Source organism: Chenopodium album, chromosome 4 (genome assembly GCF_948465745.1).
Source record: "Chenopodium album chromosome 4, dcCheAlbu1.1, whole genome shotgun sequence".
NCBI classification, from domain to species: Eukaryota; Viridiplantae; Streptophyta; class Magnoliopsida; order Caryophyllales; family Amaranthaceae; genus Chenopodium; species Chenopodium album.
In genome coordinates, this window is record NC_137837.1 from 9,668,091 (window position 1) to 9,688,576 (window position 20,486).

Consider the following 20,486-nt stretch of genomic DNA (forward strand, 5'->3'; position numbering starts at 1 on the left):
AAGGTAATTAGGTAATAGGAATAAAGGATAGGTCTTACCACAATACCGAAAAAGAATAAATCATACAAAGTGCGTAGTACTAAGTAAAATGTTCTTTCAAGTATATGTTTAATTAAAATCGGGATGAGCATTGATTTTTAACTATGAAATAATTAACCCAATATGCAAAATTTATATGATTGAAATATATCTTTTCATGTTAAGCTATCTAACAATCTTTTTGAATGGTATATGACCCAAACAATACATCCGTGCCAAACTCACATACTTCATAATGTGGGGATGATATTTAGATTAGATGTGTTTTATTCACTTGATTTTTATTTATTTGAACTAAAATCATATTCTCTTTACGTAATATTAATGACTTAAGTTATTTTTGCTGATATCGATCAGATTATATTTACCGAATTAAATTTTATAATGCTAAATTGTAATTGATTTTACTGAAATTAATTTTTCTAGCTAAACCTAAGCTTATTGATAAAACTGATCGATTTGATTTTATATTTATTCTTTAAAACTACTAAATTAAATCTTATTGATAAAGAACTCTACTATTTAACTCAATTTATTTTTCTATAATTAAATATTTTTTTAAACTAAGCTTAACTTAGGGCACATCAAATTTTAGATGTTATAAGTTTAGATTGGTTTGGTTCAGGAAAAATAAGTTCTAATAAGGGTTATTTAATACAAATTACAACGAAAATAAGTTTAAATAAGGTCTAAAAGTTCAGGTAAGTTGGATAAGATAAGATAAGTTCATATAAGTGAAAATCAAGTGCATAAAACACACCTTTATTCTCTTTGAATTGAAGTTCTTTTTTAACTTATTTTATTTATTATTAATATAAGGTGAAGAGAAAAGAGTCTTATTTTAGTTGTAAATTAAAATTGGATATTCATCATTAGCTCTCATTTTAACCAAATTCTATCTTTTCTAAAACATATCTTGCCTAAATTAATTAAACCAGCCGCCCCATCTAAACTAATCAGGTTAAATTTGTTGTAATAATAACAATAAGATCTAAGGCCTTATCCTCTTTACCTTATTCAAATAATATTCAGTCCAAATAATTTAATTAAGTTCAATAAAATAATTTAATTCTGAAAAATAAGTTAAAATTAATTAGTAAGTTAATCATTAGTAACTTTAAAAAACAAATATAGTAAATCAATAAAATAATTTTATTTCACTAAAAATAAGTTAACTTCAGCAAAAATAAGTTTAAAAAACAAATATAATAGTGATCAATTTAAAAATATGTTTTGATCAATAAAAATAATTTAATTTTAATAAAAAAAATTAAGTTCAATAAAAATTATTTGAATCCTGTTAATTTTTGGTGATGAACAAACATGACTTACAAACAATACAAGGTAAGAAATTTATTGCAACACGCATATGATTGTATTGAACTTAACAAGGTGCCATATAATTACTCAAGGTCTCAAGCAGACAAGCACATAATTTTGATGATTTGTATTTTACATATATGACATATATATGATATAAACTAGCAATTTACATGTGCGTAATTTAATTACAATGAAAAAAAATATTAATGACAATAAAAGTTGGAAATTTAATTGAAAGTTGGAAATTTAATTCAAGAAAATTATATAAGTAAAATTGGTTGCTTGAAATTAAACAAAAAATGTGTAGAAAACTTTTAAAAGGGAAAAAAAAATTGCATGGGAGTTGACGTAGGGGGGTAAAGTTATTAATTGTTTGGTGCTCGGAACGGTAAAAGGCTAGGGGTACACAAAGTGTACAAGATTCTTTTTGTACACCACCAATTAAAAAACGCCAAGTCAGCAATGTATTTATGGAAACAAAAAAAAGAAGAGGGAAAAGAAAAAAAGAAGAGGGAAATTTGGGCGGTACAATTTTCATGCTGGGCGCCAAACCGATGAAGGTGGGAGGGAAAAATTTGTGTGGGCGGCAACAATTAATGACTCGATTATTGGGTAATGCACCATTAATTTCCAGATTAAGCAAAGAAATTTCCCTTTTGTTGCCCCATGAATTCATCTTTTCCCCCAAATTTCGTTGGCGAAGAACACAACCCATTTGATTTAGGGAACGAATTGTGAAGAAATTATTCAAGTTTTCGATTCAATTTCGTCAATCAATTACAAGTATTTGCAGGTAATCTTGATAGCTGTAGGATTATTTCGTTTAAAATTCCTAATTTGATTTTTATGATAAATTAGGGTTTATATTGTATGAATTCTGAGTAAATGATTTTTGGGTTAAAATTAGTTTTATGTAACGATTAAATTGAAAGGGTAGAGCGTTTCGAGTAATACATTGATATCTATGTTGTGTTTGGTTTTGTTTGTTTTTATAAGTGTTGTTTGTGAGGGTTGAATATAATTGAAGGTGTGTTGCTGGGTATAATTGTAATGGAATCAGTTTTTAAATAAAATCGAGGTGTGTATTGCTGTTAATAATAATTTTTTTATTTACAGGATCAGTTTGTTATTCGTGGGGTCATATAGTCAATATAAAAACAAAATATTAATTTGCAGTATCATTTTATATTTTGTAGCATATAAAATAATACTGCTGTGTGTTTGACAGTGTGGCAGTGTAATGGAAAGTGAAAACGGGGCCTCTCGTTTGAACATTGATCTGAATGTAGTGATAAACGACGTGGTTAGTTCTATCGGAGATGTAGAATCAAACGATGTAACTGTTAATATTGGGGAACTTCCATTCGATCTTAATGAAGATGTTGAGATTAATAGCATTGGCACTGAGGAGGTAGATGTGGAGGCTAATATTAATATTAATGGACATGATTCTCAGAATGGTGATGTTGAGATTGATAACATTGGCAATGAAGAGGATTAAGGGCACACGGGATATTACCTTCCAATTCGGACATGAATAAAATTTGCGCCCTGCATTTCCAGTTTTTTTGCAAACTTGTACTTTGGCTGGTAGACTATGATTGCATACAACAACATTTTGTTCACCAACGTTCATGTTCCAAGAAGAGGATGAACTTGATTCAGTTTTTTTTATTATTTCCCTCTACGACTGTCATCTTCACTCACAATACAAAACTATTGGCATATGCTCCCTCCTAATTTATAGGTTGGAAACTATGACAGTTTGGTTTTTGAAATGAAGGCAATAAATAAAGTTACCGTTGGGTATATCATGAAAATATCACTTTTACAAACTACGATTATATCGTGTAACATAATGTAGCTAACAGGATCAAATTAGTTTTTACAGGCTAAATATTGTTTTGTTAGAGTATGATAAATAATAGTATAAGGTCCTTGGCACACCAGTTGATATAATATTAATTAGTGCATTAAATACGGTAACCGTTAGTAAGCGTTGACTGCTTATTTCAAAATAGTTACCGTTAGTGAAGTATAAATTACATGTAATACCAAATACCTATTTATAGTATCGGATGATAAATTGTAGGATCAATTTCTATTTTGTAAAATCCAGAACATATTCATATAAGAAACAACAAATTTAACTACTTAAGGTCATACAACACTTGTCAATAACTTGAAGCTTCTAAGTTGTTGTGCACAAAACAGATTATGATATACATTTACTTTTAACTTAGGTCACGCGTTTCCTGGGATGAATTGACTGGATATGCGCTCCCATAAACAACGCCTTTGATAACCTGATGTATCAAATACGGACGTCAATCAGTTAGATAGTTGACAAACTGAAAATACTTTTATTACTATGTAATTAGAAATAAACCTTAGCTTTGCCGTAAACACCGTTGCGTTGGGAGTCTGACTGTATTGCCACAGATACATTGTCCTCGTTCCATGAACAAATTCTGCAACCATTCACTTTCCACTCCACCTTGCTTGCATGACTTATCCTGTCTAAGTATATAAGCTGCACAAAACAGGATATTTATATCATCTATTTACTACATAAACAATGACCAAGAAATAAAGGTCAAGTAAACAAACCACGATTAGAAGTATTCCGCATCCTTGCTTATCCCAGCTGTCACTATACACGGTAAGCCAGTCCAACATATATTTGGCCCAGTTATACTTATATGCCATGTTTGCGTACTGCAGAACATAAACATGAGCAGAACTTATCAAGCTGCCTTTCATCATCGGGCAAAGCAACACACCTAGTGTGTACAGTAGAAAATGTTGCTTGAACATGGCCTTATTATACTTCTCAGCACATATGTCAGCATACACTTTTGACTCTTTGATAGCACCGCGAGAGGAATTACCCTTGTACATTTTTTTCAAATACTTGAATGTATCAGCAGAGGCTTTTTCGGGGTAAAACAAGAAATCCCAACCAAGAACTCCGAGGACCCATCCAACCATCTCGCAATCAACAATAACATTGTAGTTCTCCCTAATATTAAGGGTGCGTGAAACGAGATCATATTTTGAAACAATCCAACTTATAAAGGATGGGTCTATGCTTGTAACGGACAAATGGAGGAGATTGAAAAATCCCATTTCATTAACCCAACCTCTTTGAGTAGGATTCAACTTCCCAACGAGTTCAACAAACCGCACTAGATTTGTTGTGCAATTAGAAAACTGTAACACAATTTTTTAATCAAATAAAATTGATCAACATACACCCACCAGTATAACAACTAACTTATTTCTTTTAAAAGATCGTAACTTAGTTCACAAAATCATTATACAGTTATATGAAACAATAGGGGTTATTATACATGACAAATAATTTGTTTTGTACACAGTCTCATTAGTAGATTAAAGAAAGCATATGTTGTTTAATATACACTAGGAGAAATAACTTTTTCCGTTACCATCACTTTAATTATTTTACGTAATATAATTGTGCATCAGAATGTATTTAAAAGTATATTTATTTAATTTACAGTATCATTTGACCCTAACTAAGTGTTGGCAATAACTAACTCATTTCTTTGACAGTTTCATATGCAACATACTTTTAGAAAATTATATTTATTTCCATAAAATAAACTGCAATAATTAAATAAAACTAGAGGTTTACAAAACCATTGAAGTTGGAATTGAATTTTGAATTAACATGCAATGTGGATACGAATTCAAACGATAAATCAAATTTATAATTGAAATGCTTCAATTCAAACATATACCTTCGGATTTGATTTCCGGACCGCAATATACTTTTCAGATCTTCGTACACTACCCCCCTTCAATCTCTGGTTATGTTTGATTAATATGTGCACAGATCTATTTGACAATGCAACCCTTCTCAAGTTGATGAATCCTTCATCATCCACGACATCAAATAATTCTTTCATCGAACAATCAAACGAAGGAATATAACTTACATTATAATGTTCATACCCAAGCTTTTCAATTATGGCAGCCAATCCTCCTGGTTCAAATTCATTGTCGGAGATGTTAACAACAAGGTGTTCTCCATCTTTGTACTTCAACTTAGGATAATATACAAGCCTCCCACCATGCCAGATTGTACACCTTATTGAATTTGAACATGCCATTCTGATCTTTAAAATGCATGTACCAAAAATGGATCTAAGAAAGCGAAAAAAATGTGTAAAAGGGAAAAAAAGGGTAAAGTGGATTGGGAGGTGATGACGGTTGGAAGTCTGGTCCACATATTCCACAAAACATACCTTTAGTTTTATTTTTTGCATTTCAAACTACAGTGTGTACTAGCGTTTTAAACATGTTGTACGGAGATCTCATAACGACACGTTTATCAATCAAGATTTTATTAAAAGAAGAATGATTCTTTAAAATAGAAAATGTTTTTAGGGGACTAGCTTAAAATAATTATAAACTAAATAACAGATATACGTAAAACATTGTTTCATTCACTAAATTTTATGTTATTATGATATTTTAAAATTAGATATGATTCTGTAAAGTTAAAAATAATTAAAACCAGAAAAAAAAAAAAATACAATTTATGCCATCACAGTGTTCGAACAGTGGTTTGATGTATGCACAAGCACCTTTCGAAGTTAACCATTGGACTAAGGGGTATCAGCACGTTCATTTTGTGGGAAAAAAACTATATATTACATTGTTTGTAAAACCATCCCACAACATCGTTGTCTTGGAGTCGAATCAAATTCCGGATAGTGCTCTTTTGGGTGAATTGCAAAACCTAATCTTTAACCAATTTTGCACCTAATATTTCTAATTTTGATGGAAGTCTACATGAACATTAAAATGGAAGTCTACATGTACTACAGGCTGCTGTGTGCCTTGTGGATGTTCGCAAAAAGCCTCATGAACTAAAGGCTGCTGTTGTTTGTAATGTTCACGGCGTTCGCAAATTAACCGACTACATATCGCACCGCCATTGTTAACAAATTAGTTTCACGCCATTGTTAACGATGAAATTAGTTTCACGCCATTGTTAACAAATAAGTTTCACGCCATTGTTAACGATGAAATTAGTTTCTGCCATTGTTAACAAACTCCCCTAATCTTTAACCAATTTTTGTATATTGTTCTTCATGAGTTAATTGTACCCAGATACATTAGAGGGGAAAATAGAGGAGAGAGAAAACATTTTAGGAGAGAGAAAAAAAATGAGGTAAAAAAATCTGATTTTTTTTTTTTGGACTATATACTACATTAATTTGGGTAGGTGAAAGGATAGAAAGATTTGAAATTCAAAAGTTGAAAATTTAAAAAACAAGTTTGAATTTCAAATGAAATTGAAGTTGGCCCACATACAAGGAATATTCCCATTCAACCAATAGGAAACTTGTGTACAAGATTCCTTTTGTACACCATGTGTACCTTAAATTGCTCCCCTCGAAACGGTACAAACAAAATAGAAAAAGAAGAAGAAAATAGGAGATATTATAAAAGAAAGGTGGGAGATATTCCCTAAGTCGAGTTCATAAGAAAGATAGGATGATTTGTGGTGAGAAATTTAAGGCCCCGTTCACTTTACCTCATTTTTGCTGAAATGAAATTATTTTTACTAAATTTAAATTATTTTTATTGAACTTATATTATTTTTACTGAAGTGAAATTATTTTTGTTGAAGTGAAATTATTTTTATTAAATTTTTTCTATTATATATATTCCTTCTTTATATTTACTGATTTTTACTAAACTGAAACTATTTTTTACTGAATATTATTTTTTTTAGGTGAAGTGAACATTACTACTAATGTTACAACAATAATAATTTACCAAAAACAATACTCAAATATATCAGATTATTATATTTAAGTATATTTAGAAATATAATTTTCAAAATGGAAGGACAATATTATTTTTAAGTTACAAATAAGTTAATGAAGATGTAGCAAAAAAAAGGAAATAATTAAATGGAGGGAGAATTTTCAGCCTAGAGATGACATGTGTCACTCTAGGTTTTGTTTTTAGTATAAAGTTATTACCGATGATTGGGTTAGTGACAACTAAGGCCGTTCGAACCTGTTCACTTCAGCTTAATTTTAGTTCACTTCAGCTTAGTTTTAGTTCAGTTCACCTCAGCTCTAATCGTTTAGTTTAGTTTCGTTCAGCTCCAATCAGTTCAACTCAGCTCCTAATTTCCTTCTCTCATAAAATATTCATTTCACCTCTATTCAGTTCAATTCAGTTCAGCTAGCTCCAATCACTTCATCTTAGTTCAGTAAATGTGAACAAAACTTTCATCGGTCCAAGACCAACCCGAATCAAACTAAAGACCGGAAATTTTAATTTCAAGAACCGAAAACCGGAGCGATTAAGCTATGAACAAACCCGGACCGAACTGAAAAAAATCGGTCCAAAACTCGGACCGGACCGTTTTGGACTGATTTTAGAATTTTATTTAAAAAATACTAAAAATTTAATAATACTTTGGAAAACTAAAAAAAAAAAAAAGGAAAACTCTACTTTAGTGTTTTTTTTTTTTTTTTGAATGTTAAGTACAAAAAAAAACTCATACAATTAAAGTTTTCAAAGGTAATTAAGAATAATATTAACCTTTATCTAAGATTTTATGCATAAATTTAAGGAAAAAATCAATCCGGTCCAAGACCAATTTTTATGGGATTTTGGAGTGGGCTTAAGGGAAAAATGAATTTTAAGACCCAAATCTGGTCCCGTCTGATCCGGGTCATTTTTTTTTGGTCCGGGTCGATTTTTGAACACCCTTAGTGAAACTATTAAAGAAGTTTCACGCAATTGGAGAAAATAGATGAAAGGATCATAAGTGGAAAAGGAGAATGGAATTACCGGAAAAGGTAGGGAATACTTTAAATTAAAAGTCTTTTGGGGACTAAATTAAAAAGGGGAAATATAAAGAAAATTAAGAATTTAGGCCCTGTTTGATTCACCTTAATTTTACTGAACTGAAATTATTTTTACTGAACTGAACTTATTTTTACTGAACTGAAATTATTTTTACTGAACTTAAATTATTTTTACTGAACTGAAATTATTTTTACTGATTTTCTATTATAATTCTTCTTTAAGAAAACTGAATTTTACTGAACTGAACTTATTTTTACTGAACTGAAATTAATTTTACTGAACTGAAATTAATTTTACTGAACTGAACTTATATTTACTTAATATTATTTTTTTAAGGTGTAAAGAACAGGGCCTTATTCATTCTCTTACCAAGAGAGAGAGAGAGAGAGAGAGAGAGAGAGAGAGAGAGTTTGGTTCAAGTAATTTAGGTACCATATATTATTCATGCATCAAATTTAAGATAAATGTTCATTTCCAAACAAAATGAAATACATGATATATCATGAAAATGGCACAACCCGACTTGAGCTCGTGAGAAGCACACCACTATGTGAGATGCACGCAAATGGGCCATGAGCCGTGCATAGACTTTATATTCGAAATTTGGCATGAGTTTGACATGAGCTTTATGGTCCTACCCACTAAATTTTGACCAATTGACTAAATATATAAAAATATCAAAGGGCCTATTGACATGATACGTGTGTTGATCGCATATGAGCTCCTTTAATAAAAGATTGACACAAACATTATTCTACACAACGATTTCTTAACCCATTTAGAGTACAACCTGTTTGAGCACGAGATACGCTGATACGTTACAACTCGTACCTATTTTAATCATAGGCTTCATACATTAGAAAATGTTATAAATGGACGAGGTCTGTTCTGTTCAGCTTAATTTTGGTTCAGTTTCAGTTAAGCTCCAATTAGTTCAGTACAACTTCTAATTTCCTTTATTTATAAACAATTCGTTTTAACTCAGTTTAATTCAATTCGGCTCAACACCAATCAGTTTAGTTCAATTGATATCAGATATTTGATGTGCCAAGCCAAACTACTTCATTGTTGCTACATGCTACCCTTGGAAACTTGGAATTGCTCTTGCCTTCACTTATACTTAACCCAGTTACCAAAAACACCCCACTAGAAGAAGAGCTAGGAACTTTCACATTTTACCATTAAAAACAAAAAACAAACCCAAAAATTAAATAAAAATTAAAAATATCATATTTCTTCCATAAAATAATAAAACTTCCAAAAAATAAAAATAAAAAAAGGGTAAAGGGTAGAAAAACTCACTACCACCACCCTCCACCAATAAAACCATTTCTCCTCACACTCACAGGAGTCACAGTGTCTCTTTCTCACTTACCCTTTTTTGCTCCTCTCTTTCTCTCTCATTCATTCTTCTCCAACATTCTTTTTCTTTTGTTCAGAAATTTGCCTGGTTTAGGAGGGTTTAGTATCATCACCTAAACAATAAACCTTCTTTTTTTGTACACAATAAAAGTGAAAATAATGGGGTGTTTTAGAAATAGATTAATTTCAACATTTTTGCTAATTTTTTGTATTTTTAAGGAGATAATTGCTAATTCTGAGGTAATTAGTAATAATAATCTACCCATAATCTCATTTGATGAAGGCTATTCCCATCTATTTGGAGATGATAATCTTATGGTTGTTAGAGATGGAAAATCTGTTCTTCTTTCTCTTGATGAAAGAACAGGCATGCTACTTTAACTCTCTAGTTTTCTGGGTTTTCATTTATTTTTTTGGTAATATTGGGTAATTTTTCTAATATTTTCTGTTAAAAAATTATATGCCCAGGTTCTGGATTTGTGTCACATGACCTCTACTTACATGGGTTTTTCAGTGCTTCGATTAAATTACCTTCTGATTATACTGCTGGGATTGTCGTTGCCTTCTATGTAAGTTATTTTTTTTAATATTATTTTTTTATTGGAAATGTTCCCCTGTTTAATTTTGTTGATTATTGAGCTGTATTCTTGCTTAAATTAATCTGCAATTTTTTGGTAGAAGTTTCTAGTAGTATAATGCTAAATGGGTTTTTTATTATTTGATGATTTTGAGCTGTGATTATGACAATTACTGTTGTAATTAGTAAATTTTCATAAATGTTGAGTCTTGGTTGATTAAATTTCATGTATGTAGTAATTTAGTTAATCATAATTACATCTTGTATCAGAAGTTACTAATCCTAGTAAATTTAAAGTTATAATCATCTTGGTCTATGAGCTGAGTGTTAAGTTTTTCAGAAACAGAACATTTGTTTTACAATAATTTTCAATTTTTTCATAAATGTATATGTGATTATGCCAATGATTTCAGCAACTATCTGGTGGACTAGAAATGCATAGTAAAAGTGTTTATTTGTGGGTTTATTTTGATTTTCAGATGTCTAATGGTGATATGTATGAGAAAAATCATGATGAGATCGATTTCGAGTTCTTAGGGAACATCCGAGGCAAGGAATGGAGGGTTCAGACCAATGTGTATGGAAACGGTAGCACGAGTGTAGGTAGAGAAGAGAGATACACATTGGGGTTTGACCCTTCGGACGAATTTCATCGTTACAGCATTCTGTGGACAGAGGATCAAATAATGTAATTCCTTTTTCTCTTTGATTCTATTCTTGTTTATTGGGTGTGTTGTGTTGTGTCGTGTTCGTTTTGTGATCTATCATGTTGTTGTCCTTCACATTGTCAACTTTACTTTATTTCTTGATATTTCTTTTGTTAGTAGTTAATACAATTGCTGAAATTTGAAAACAACAAAAGCAGGATTAGTTTTAGTATGGAGTGTGTATTTAGATTACATCATATCACTATTGATAATGACTTAATTTGGAATGTCAATTACTAGCAGACAACTGTTAAGCACTTCTACTTGTTATTTTCGGCACTAAAGTTTTGATTAATCAATAGGCTAAAAAAGTTTTCTTTCTCATCAATGGAGAACTAATTCCTATGCGCATGTTAAGGTGGATGTGTGGAAACACTTTAAGAGATAGAATCAGAAATGAGGTTATTCGCAAGAAAGTAGGTGTGGCGGGCATTGTAGATAAATTAAGGGAAAATCGTCTGCGTTGGTTTGGACATGTAAGACGGAGACCCGAGGGTGCACCGGTGCGAAGAGTGGAAGAGTGGGACCATGGAGGGATTAAACGAGGAAGAGGGAGACCAAAGATGACTTGGTTGGAAGGAGTGAGGAAGGATATGAAGTGCATGGATTTACGTGAGGATGAAGTTTTGGATCGTAAGGGATGGAGGAGAAAGATTTATGTTGATGACTACACGGAATAATCAAATTTGGTTCATGTTAGCCGACCCCACTTTTGGGATTAAGGCTTTGATTGATTGATTGATTGATTGATTGAATGGAGAACTAATTCCTGAGAAGCAGAATGTGGCATTTTATTAGGTCCGATTATCTTCATGATATGGTGTAAATGGTGTGAAAAATTCTGGTCTTTGTCTCTTACAGGCCCAGGACATACTGATATTTTTATCGTGTATTCGTATGTCATGATCGTATAGGTGGAAATTCCGAGTCACGTTTGGTGGTTTCTTCCTGGACTTTAGCATAGCTTTAGATATTATTGATGTTATATCTTGTTGGCAACTTCAAATTTATCTGGTGTTTGAGGTAGTATCCCCTACCTCTTTTTTTCGAGGGGGCGCTTCTCATTTGGTTTTTTGTGGTCTATGCTGATCTCTTTTAAGATACCTCTCTGGCAATTGTTTCCTTCTGCCTCAACATGGACCTAGAGAATATTGGACCCTCATCTAATTTCATGACTTTATATGCTTTTTATTTCCATGTCATTTATATATTCCACTAAGTTCCCAATCTATTGAAAATGTACAGCTCGAAAAGCATCAAAATGATTTTATTGTTTGTGATGTTTACTATTTTGATGTTATATCATAGTTCTTCCAATCCATTGCAGATTTTATGTGGATGATGTTCCCATTAGGGAGATAAACAGGACAGCAGCAATGAAGCGTGATTTCCCTTCGAAACCTATGTCATTGTATGCTACAATATGGGATGCCTCAACTTGGGCCACCAATGGTGGGAAGTATAAAGTGGACTATAGGTATGCCCCTTATGTTGCTCAATTCTCCGACCTCGTTCTCCATGGTTGTGCCGTTGATCCAATAGAACGGTCTCGAAAATGTGATGATATTTCATTGATTGATGGCTCAATACCAAGTGGCATCACCCCTTCACAAAGGATCAAGATGCCAAACTATAGGAAGAAATATTTGACCTACTCGTATTGTTATGACAAGGCCCGGTACAAGACTCCTCCTAGCGAGTGTATTCTTGATTCTCGGGAGGCTGACCGCTTGAAGAAGTTCGACCCTGTCACATTTGGAGGAGGACGCCGCCACCATGGGAGGCGTCATCACCACCGTGGTACCACCAAAAACGCCAAGGCTTCGATTTAAGTGGATATATTATCATATCACACACCATTGCCAGCCACAATTTCTCCTACTAGATTATGGAGTATTATTTTTGGTCCATGGATGTTGGTCTCATATCTCATCAATGTTTATTTTGGATAATATTTGTCTTTAGGGGGTCCTATCTTTGGTTCACATGAATATAGAGGAAAAAGACAAAAAATAAGGGAAAAAAAAAAGTAACAGTGCGCATAAATATGTTAATGGGTTAGGTATCAAGTTTTTTATATTATAAGCGGGTTCATAATATGTTATGTAAATAATTGTTACATTGTTGTTGGATTTTGTTTGAAGATATGCCCATTCATGGCTTTTGTTCCTTAATAATTTTATTATTTTCTTTTTAAATATTGTAAGGTCGGTCGTATTGTGTATTTGTGTTTTATGTCTTGTGATTTTAATAAATTTTTAGCGTCTTATGTTGATTCCTTTGGTCAATAAATACGACAATACTCTTAGATCACAGAATATTTGATTGCAACTTGCAAGTGTATGTTTTTCTGTTTCTTTTCTTCTATTTATGAGTTTGCCCTTCTTAATCTAGTGTGTGCAACGTTTTGTTATACTTGTTACTCCATGTTCATGTTGTTGTCAACTAGCTTAGTAATCGATCAATTTCCATTGTCATATCTATATAACTTTAACTCGTGTGTAGAATTTTGTTATTATTACTCTTTCCACCCTTTTCCATTGGTTCATAGGACAAAGTTCATTTTATTAATTATGCTCATAATGTTCTGGGGTTTCAAGTCGTGTTGATAAAGAGAGAGGGAGAGAGCAAAGTGGGGTTGCAAGTGGAATGTTCACCAAATAAGGCAATAAAGACAGTGGCGGATTTTGGCCAAAAACATTAGAGGAGTCAGGATTTAAATATTTAACCTCTTGCTCAAAACTAATCACTATGTTTCAATATTTTATTAGTAAATACAGGTTATTTAGTTAATTAACTAGTTAATTACTTCCTCCGTTAATGGTTAATTGCAACAAAGGGGTATTATTTTTGAGATATAAAATATTCCTTTGTTGCAATTAACCATTAACGAAGGAAGTATAATAATTTACGGGAGATGGGCCGTGAATGGCCCCGGTGGGGCAGTGGAAGGTCCCCCTTTGAATAAAACAATCTCAAAGGAACATTTCAAAGAGGAATGCTAGACAATCAAAATGAGATGGAGGAAGTACTCAATATGTATGCCAATTGCCAAATAGTTTTTTCATTTTTATGCCGAAGACTTTAGATCATCAGACTAATTTTCTACAGACATTAATATAACTCCCCTTTGTAGCTCTTTGTGCACCAAATATACTATATACTACCTTTGTTTAATATTATTTGCAACGATTTGACATAAAATACATAGATAAAATATCTAATCGTTACAAATAATATGAAACGGAGGTAGTAATTTATATTCCGCGTTAGTTAGATGATAATTGGAGGGTGTTTGAAAGGTGGGGTTGATCCTTGGTAACTTTTGTCGTGAGTTTGTCAAATCATGTTAAAACGTTTTCGGTGCAAAGTTTGAATAGTGGGATCCGAGGTAGGTTAACCAAAATTTGAATGCTTAAAAGTAAAATGGTGAATGGGGTCGACAATAGGACGTTTTATTAGTAGGGAGTGGGCCAAAGTTATCGGATTTTTAAATGAAAGAATAACATTTATGTATGATGATGATGTTGGTTTGCATGGATCGACTTATGATTAATTCTAGTGGAACATTATTTTCTTTTTGATTTCCTTTTTAGGAAATAGGTCCACTCTTTAGTCTATTTTGACATTTTTTAGAATGGTACTACACTAAAATGTGGAATTAGTTATGGAGTTATGATGCTCTTTAAAAAGATCTAATTGGATGTTTTTAGAATATAAAATTTGATGCAAAAGCCAAATAACTGGGTTAAAGTTTTTAAAGGTGATATTTAAAATGTAAACTCGATTACATTTTATGTAGTTTTTACTTGTTATAACAAAAATAAATAAATAAATAAATAAATAAATAAAATAGAAAATCATGTTTGGACAGTTAATGAAAAAGAAAAAATTGTTTGGTATACTCTTGAGGTATTAAAAAATGCACCATGTACTCCTAAAAACTTTCAAATGCAACGTGTGACTGAGGTTTGTAAAAAATTGCACCAAATACCCCCAAACTCATAATAAATGTTAATTTTGTTAAATTGAGACCCCATAATCATCAAATTCTATTAAAAATGCTACTAATGATAAACCATTTAATTATCAAGTAAACTTAATAAATAAATCAAATCCTAACACCCAAAAGTTTAAGATTTATAATGATGAATGGAGTTCAAATTTGGGAAATTCTCAATGGTACTCATCAAGTTTTTTTTCCTCAAAGGTAAACAATAAAATCTCAAATTATCTTTGATAATCTATAAATTGTAAAATTAATTTAGTGGTAACATTAGTTAAGCATTTTATAAAAATATTATTCATGGTTAATGTTTTAAAAGGTAAGGAGAAGAGAAATGCCTAAACCCTTATTGAAAAAAACCAACCACCTACTTCTTCCCCCGCCACCCCCTGCCCGCCCAGCCTCGACTCTCTGCTACCGGGCGGCGCCGGCCACGCCTATCCATGAACAGAACACTACGTCACTGACTTACGCCGTCAATCGTCTCTCACTGATGTCAATGACTCACAGCCCCGTCGCTGACCCAGGGCAGCCGGGGCACCCGTCCAGGGCCCACGGATAGAAAGGGCCTCATTTCTAGCTTTAAGTGTAAGAGTACATATATATTTATTTAGAGATGCTTTTGTCAACATTAGTATCTCTGTAGCTTGGTGGTAATGAATGGTTTGTGAATACTTGTTGTACTCCTAAGTCAGCAGTTCGAATCCTCTTAAAGCTCCATTTCTCTCTTTTTTTTTTACTTTTTGTTTTTAAAATAAATTTACTATATGAGATTGAACAAGCAACGAGTGAGCTAACATGCTATATTTTTCTTGGTTAAGCTTTTTATTTTACACTTTTCATCCTGTCATGCATCATATTTCTTTTGTTAGTGAAGAATGATAAATTTTATTCATAAGAGAGAATCAATCGTAATGTTTCATATTTTTTTTGTACAAATCATATATTCATATAGTTGTAGTAGTATATAGAAGCATTTTTTTTTACATTGAGTTTAATTTATTATAAGTGTTTTTTTTTTTTTTTTTTTTTTTAAAGAATGATAATTTGTTCATATTAAAGTACATATATAGAAAAAAAAAATACATCTTCTATATTAACCAAAAAAAATTCTAAATATAATAGGGCCCCGGTTTATTCTTTTGCCCATGGGCCCCCAAAATCTCATAAACGACCCTGATGACTCACAATCCTCATTAACAGAACACCCACCACCATCATCATCATTTTAACCATTGGAGTAAATTTGATTAGCCTGTAACAACTTTGAGGCGCGCGGCGGAATCCCAATAGTTGCTTTTGGATGTTCGTCTGAGGTTTTACCGCATGTACAAATGAATCTGGAGCTAACTTCACGAACCCTAGGTCGAGATCGACGAGGTTATTGGGGATTTGTCGGCATTGGAATTGAAAGTTTAATTAGATGATATTTGGGGTTTAGGGTTTTTCAACGCCATTGTTGGTGGGCTCATTGTTATTGTAATTGAGGAAATTTGGGGTAAATTGGGTGAAATATAATCGCTTAGGGGATCGTCACCGGGGGTTTCAGTTGGGGATGGTTGGGGTATTTCAAGGGTTGGGGATGATTTTTAAAGGGTTTAGAGTTTCGTGGGGGTAAGGAGGGGGCTGGTGGTTCGTGCGGCGCCGGAGGAAGGGAGATCGAGGCTGGGGGTAAGGTGTGGGTGGTGGCTGGCAGTTGGCTAGTTGTGTTGGCTCGGGGAAAGCGTGTGTGGTTGATGGATTTTATTTTTTATTTTTTTTAATAATTTAACTATTAAAAAATGAAGGAAATTAAAATACTACCTCCGTTAACTGTTATGTGCAACTTTAGGGTATTATTTGTGAGATATAAAATATTTCAAAGTTGCTCATAACGTTTACGGAGGTAGTATTATTTTTAAGGGTATATTAGTCAATTCGCCTTTTTAATAACTTTGGTTAGGCCTGAAATTATAGATTAAATTCATTAATGTCACCATTGAATTAGTAACACAAGTAGTTGATTATCAAAGATAATTTGTTTTTTTTTTGCTATTTACCATTAAGAAAAATAAAAACCTTAAGAACACCATTGAGAATTTCCCTTTAAATTTTGATGTAATTTATGCTTTTGGCAATTTTACTGCACAAATATAAAGTACTAAAAGTGAGTCAATGTGTGGGCATTATTATAATTTGATAAGTGAATGATATGTGCATTTGTTAGACGATCGGGACATTTGATGCATTTTTGTTACAAACATCAGGGCTTCATAGTGCATTTGAAAGTTTTCAGGCTCTATTCATTTCACCTTAAAAAAATAACATTAAGTAAAAATAATCTCAATTCAGTAAAAATAAGTTCAGTTTAGTAAAATTCAGTAAGTATAAAGAAGAAATAAACTCGTAATAGAAAATAAGTAAAAATATTTTCATTTCAGCAAAAATAATTTCAGTTTAGTAAAAATAATTTAAACTTAGCAAAAATAATTTCAGTTCAGTAAAAATATTTTAGTTTAGCAAAAATAAGGTAAAGTGAACGGGGCTATTTTACATTTTAATTTAGAGACATTATGCTCTGATTTATATGATTGTGTGAATCATACATTAGCAATTTAGCATATAGTCAGACTACTCAAATATATTTTTATGTACTCCGTAATTAATTAAGGATGATTTGGGATATATATATATATATATATGGATTATTTTTAAATAATTCGAACTTTGAGGGGTATTCGCTTTAATTGGTCCCACCTAATAACCTAACTTGTTATTACAGGTAAAGAGACACATGTCATAATTGATTGAAAAAAAAAATTAAAATAGAAAAAAAAATCTGAAAAAAAAAGAAGAAAAACTGAAAAACCCAGCCAATAACCCTTATAGGTTCACGACCCTTCAACTCTCCAAGCCTGCCGACAGCCCTTCAACTCTCCAGCATCCCCCACCCCAAACCATCGGAATCTTTCCTTCACCACGACCCACCCATCAAAATTGCCCCCCCCCACACCCGAAAGCCACCCCTTCCTTTTCCCTAATCCGGAAAAAGTCGTGATCGACGAAGAAGTCACCACAGGAGCAACGTCGAGATGGGTAGTTGTATCATGTTTTTCTCATTGCGTTTTTTTGGAGTGTTTAATCTTGGCTGTTTATAAAGTACCGGCGTCGATCTACTGTCTGATTTGGCGGAAGAAACAGTTTTGGGGAGAAGGGTGGTTTTTCGAATTTTCGGGGGTTGGAATAGGAATCATGGGTGAATTCCGGGGAGTGAGAGTGATTTAGGTGGTTGGGTCGTGGTGACCTTCAATTCCCTCATGTTGGTGCCAATTTTGGGGGAAAGGGCGCCGGGAAAGGTCGCCGAAAAAAGGTGGAGTCGGCAGTTGGGGAGGGGGTCTAGGCTAGGCTGGTGGGAGGAGGGACGTCGGAGTGCCGGACTTGGGTGGTGGTGGACTGGCGGGGTTGTCATCGAATGGGGTTGAGTGTTTTTTTTTTTTGGAAAAATTGTCGAGAATAAAACGACTTTTGGTTGATCTTCCAAAAATAAAATGACCTTTAGATTATTCCTGAATAAAACGACCTTTAACATATAACGGGATCGATTGATAACCTGTAGAATAGGTTTATCGGACACGTGTCGTATTACAATTAGTAGATTATTTTTGCTTTTTTTCTTTTCTTTTCTTTTCTTTTTTTTTTTTTCTATTTTTTATTTACAATTTTCTTATTTAAAAAATGATTTTAATTTTTTTTAAAAAAACAAACAACCCCCTACCCCATGAACATCCCCTAACAGCCTAACCCCTTTACCAGTCCCGTCACCACTCACCACCACCTCATCCCCCAACCCTCATCTCCGCCAGCCACGAAAACCTCATCCCACCCCCATCATCTCCACAAACCTCCTCTAAATTAAAGAAGTCGATCACCATGCTTACTACCTCACAAAGCTAGCCGCCAAGCCCATTGCCGACCACCATGATGAACCTCTCTGAACCCAATCCTACGCCAACCACCACCTCTCGCGAACCTAGCCCCTACCAATCACCGGCCCCTCGGCGATCACCACCTCCCAAACTAGCCCTTTGACAGGCTAAAGTCGTATCACCTAATCAAAAGTAATTCCTAAAACCACTAACTAAAATAGATAGGGAAGTAGGGTCGAATCCACATGGAAACAAGTCTTTTTATTCCTAATTAATTAATATAATCTAGATTATAGAGTAACTAAATTATAGACATGATAGAAATTAAACTAAAGGAGATAGAAGCAGGGAGAAATCAATTAATAAAAGCCTGGGGTATAGGTTCACCAATAAACAATATTCTAGGGTAAAACATAATAATCAATCATCAATGCATCAATTAATCAGATCATAAAGGTCTTTCGCTACGTATTACAATCACAGAGTTAATTTACCGGCATTAAATCTCATCTCTCGAATCTCGACTTAACCATTTATAAATTAACCTGCCTATTGAAACTAGGCCTAAATATCAATTCTCATCTCTCGAATCTCGAACCAATATTGCTAAACTCATACATAAAAGATCTGCGCAAATCTAGTTGCATAGCATTAAATCAATAATAGGAAATTAATCAAGCATTGATAATCAACAAAAATAAATTACCCTCTTCATATTATTTATGGATCCCCACAAACCCTAGAAAGAAAACTACTCACACATAATTAATTTAAAGAGAATAATAGTATAAAATTAATAAGGAAACAAAATAATAAATCTTGTGAAAAAGTAGTTTAGAAAAAAGAAAACTAAAACTAAAAGAAACGAAACTAAAAACTACTTAAAACTAAACTAAGAGAACTTGCCTAACTCCAAGCCTATGTACTACTTCCTAATATATAGGAAAGAAACCCACAAATCCTACTCTTAATAAAACTCCAAAAGCAGCCGTTCACCACTTCTTTGAGCCCGATAATTCATGCCCATCAGTTAAGGGATTGGGCTTTAATTAACAAAGCCCAGCCGGCTTTCAAATCAGCGTGAGTGTTCAGCGCCCGATCGGGCCAGGCCTCGAATGATCGGGCCCGGTCAGCATGAGTTGGGCTTCAATGTTCCATTCTCTTTTGTTCTTGGACTTGGTATTTTAGAGTTCATTAGCCCAAATTCATTCACTTGTTTGGTCTGTCGTGATATAATAACTTGTAAAATCTTGGACCTTCTCTCGTATCAAACCCTTAGTTGCCGGATTTAATTTCTCTAACTCGGCCTTGGGCTTTAAATATATGGTCATAAAATACGATTCGACTCTAATATCTTTGTAGTGGCTCAATAAGCTCGGAAATTGACATAAATCTGTAAATTCCTACAAAATAATACCAACTCTACAAAAACACTAGAAAACATATATTAGTAATAAAAATAGCTCCGTAGAGCTCAAATAAGCACAAATATGACCATGGGATAGGGAATAAAATATATATAAAATAGACTCATCAAACTCTCCAAAGCCAAACCTTTGCTTGTCCCTAAGCAAAGCAATGAATAAATAAATCAATACTTCACCCTAAAAATAATTTAAATCAATAAATATAATTCAAGGCAAATCCGATAAATATGTATCAAAGTCAACCAATCAAATCCATCTAACTACCAATCTTCCCTA

At 32.9% G+C, this 20,486-nt stretch overlaps 1 protein-coding gene across 1 annotated transcript; it reads left to right on the forward strand.

Annotated features, from left to right (window-relative positions):
• Positions 1–9,564: 9,564 nt before the first annotated feature.
• Positions 9,565–13,147, forward strand: LOC145628859 (putative xyloglucan endotransglucosylase/hydrolase protein 28). The gene is made up of 4 exons (XM_081681284.1): positions 9,565–9,955; positions 10,057–10,157; positions 10,645–10,853; positions 12,200–13,147. Exons 1-4 carry the CDS (start codon positions 9,748–9,750, stop codon positions 12,702–12,704), a joined length of 1,023 nt encoding a protein of 340 aa, XP_081537410.1. The 5' UTR covers positions 9,565–9,747; the 3' UTR covers positions 12,705–13,147.
• Positions 13,148–20,486: the final 7,339 nt, after the last annotated feature.

Bases quoted from the DNA above. Each gene is read 5' to 3' on its own strand.
- LOC145628859 (XM_081681284.1), top strand. From the start codon at position 9,748: ATGGGGTGTTTTAGAAATAGATTAATTTCAACATTTTTGCTAATTTTT. The intron at 10,158-10,644 runs GTAAGTTATTTT...TTTGATTTTCAG, and splicing joins GGATTGTCGTTGCCTTCTAT to ATGTCTAATGGTGATATGTA. The intron at 10,854-12,199 runs GTAATTCCTTTT...AATCCATTGCAG, and splicing joins TGGACAGAGGATCAAATAAT to ATTTTATGTGGATGATGTTC.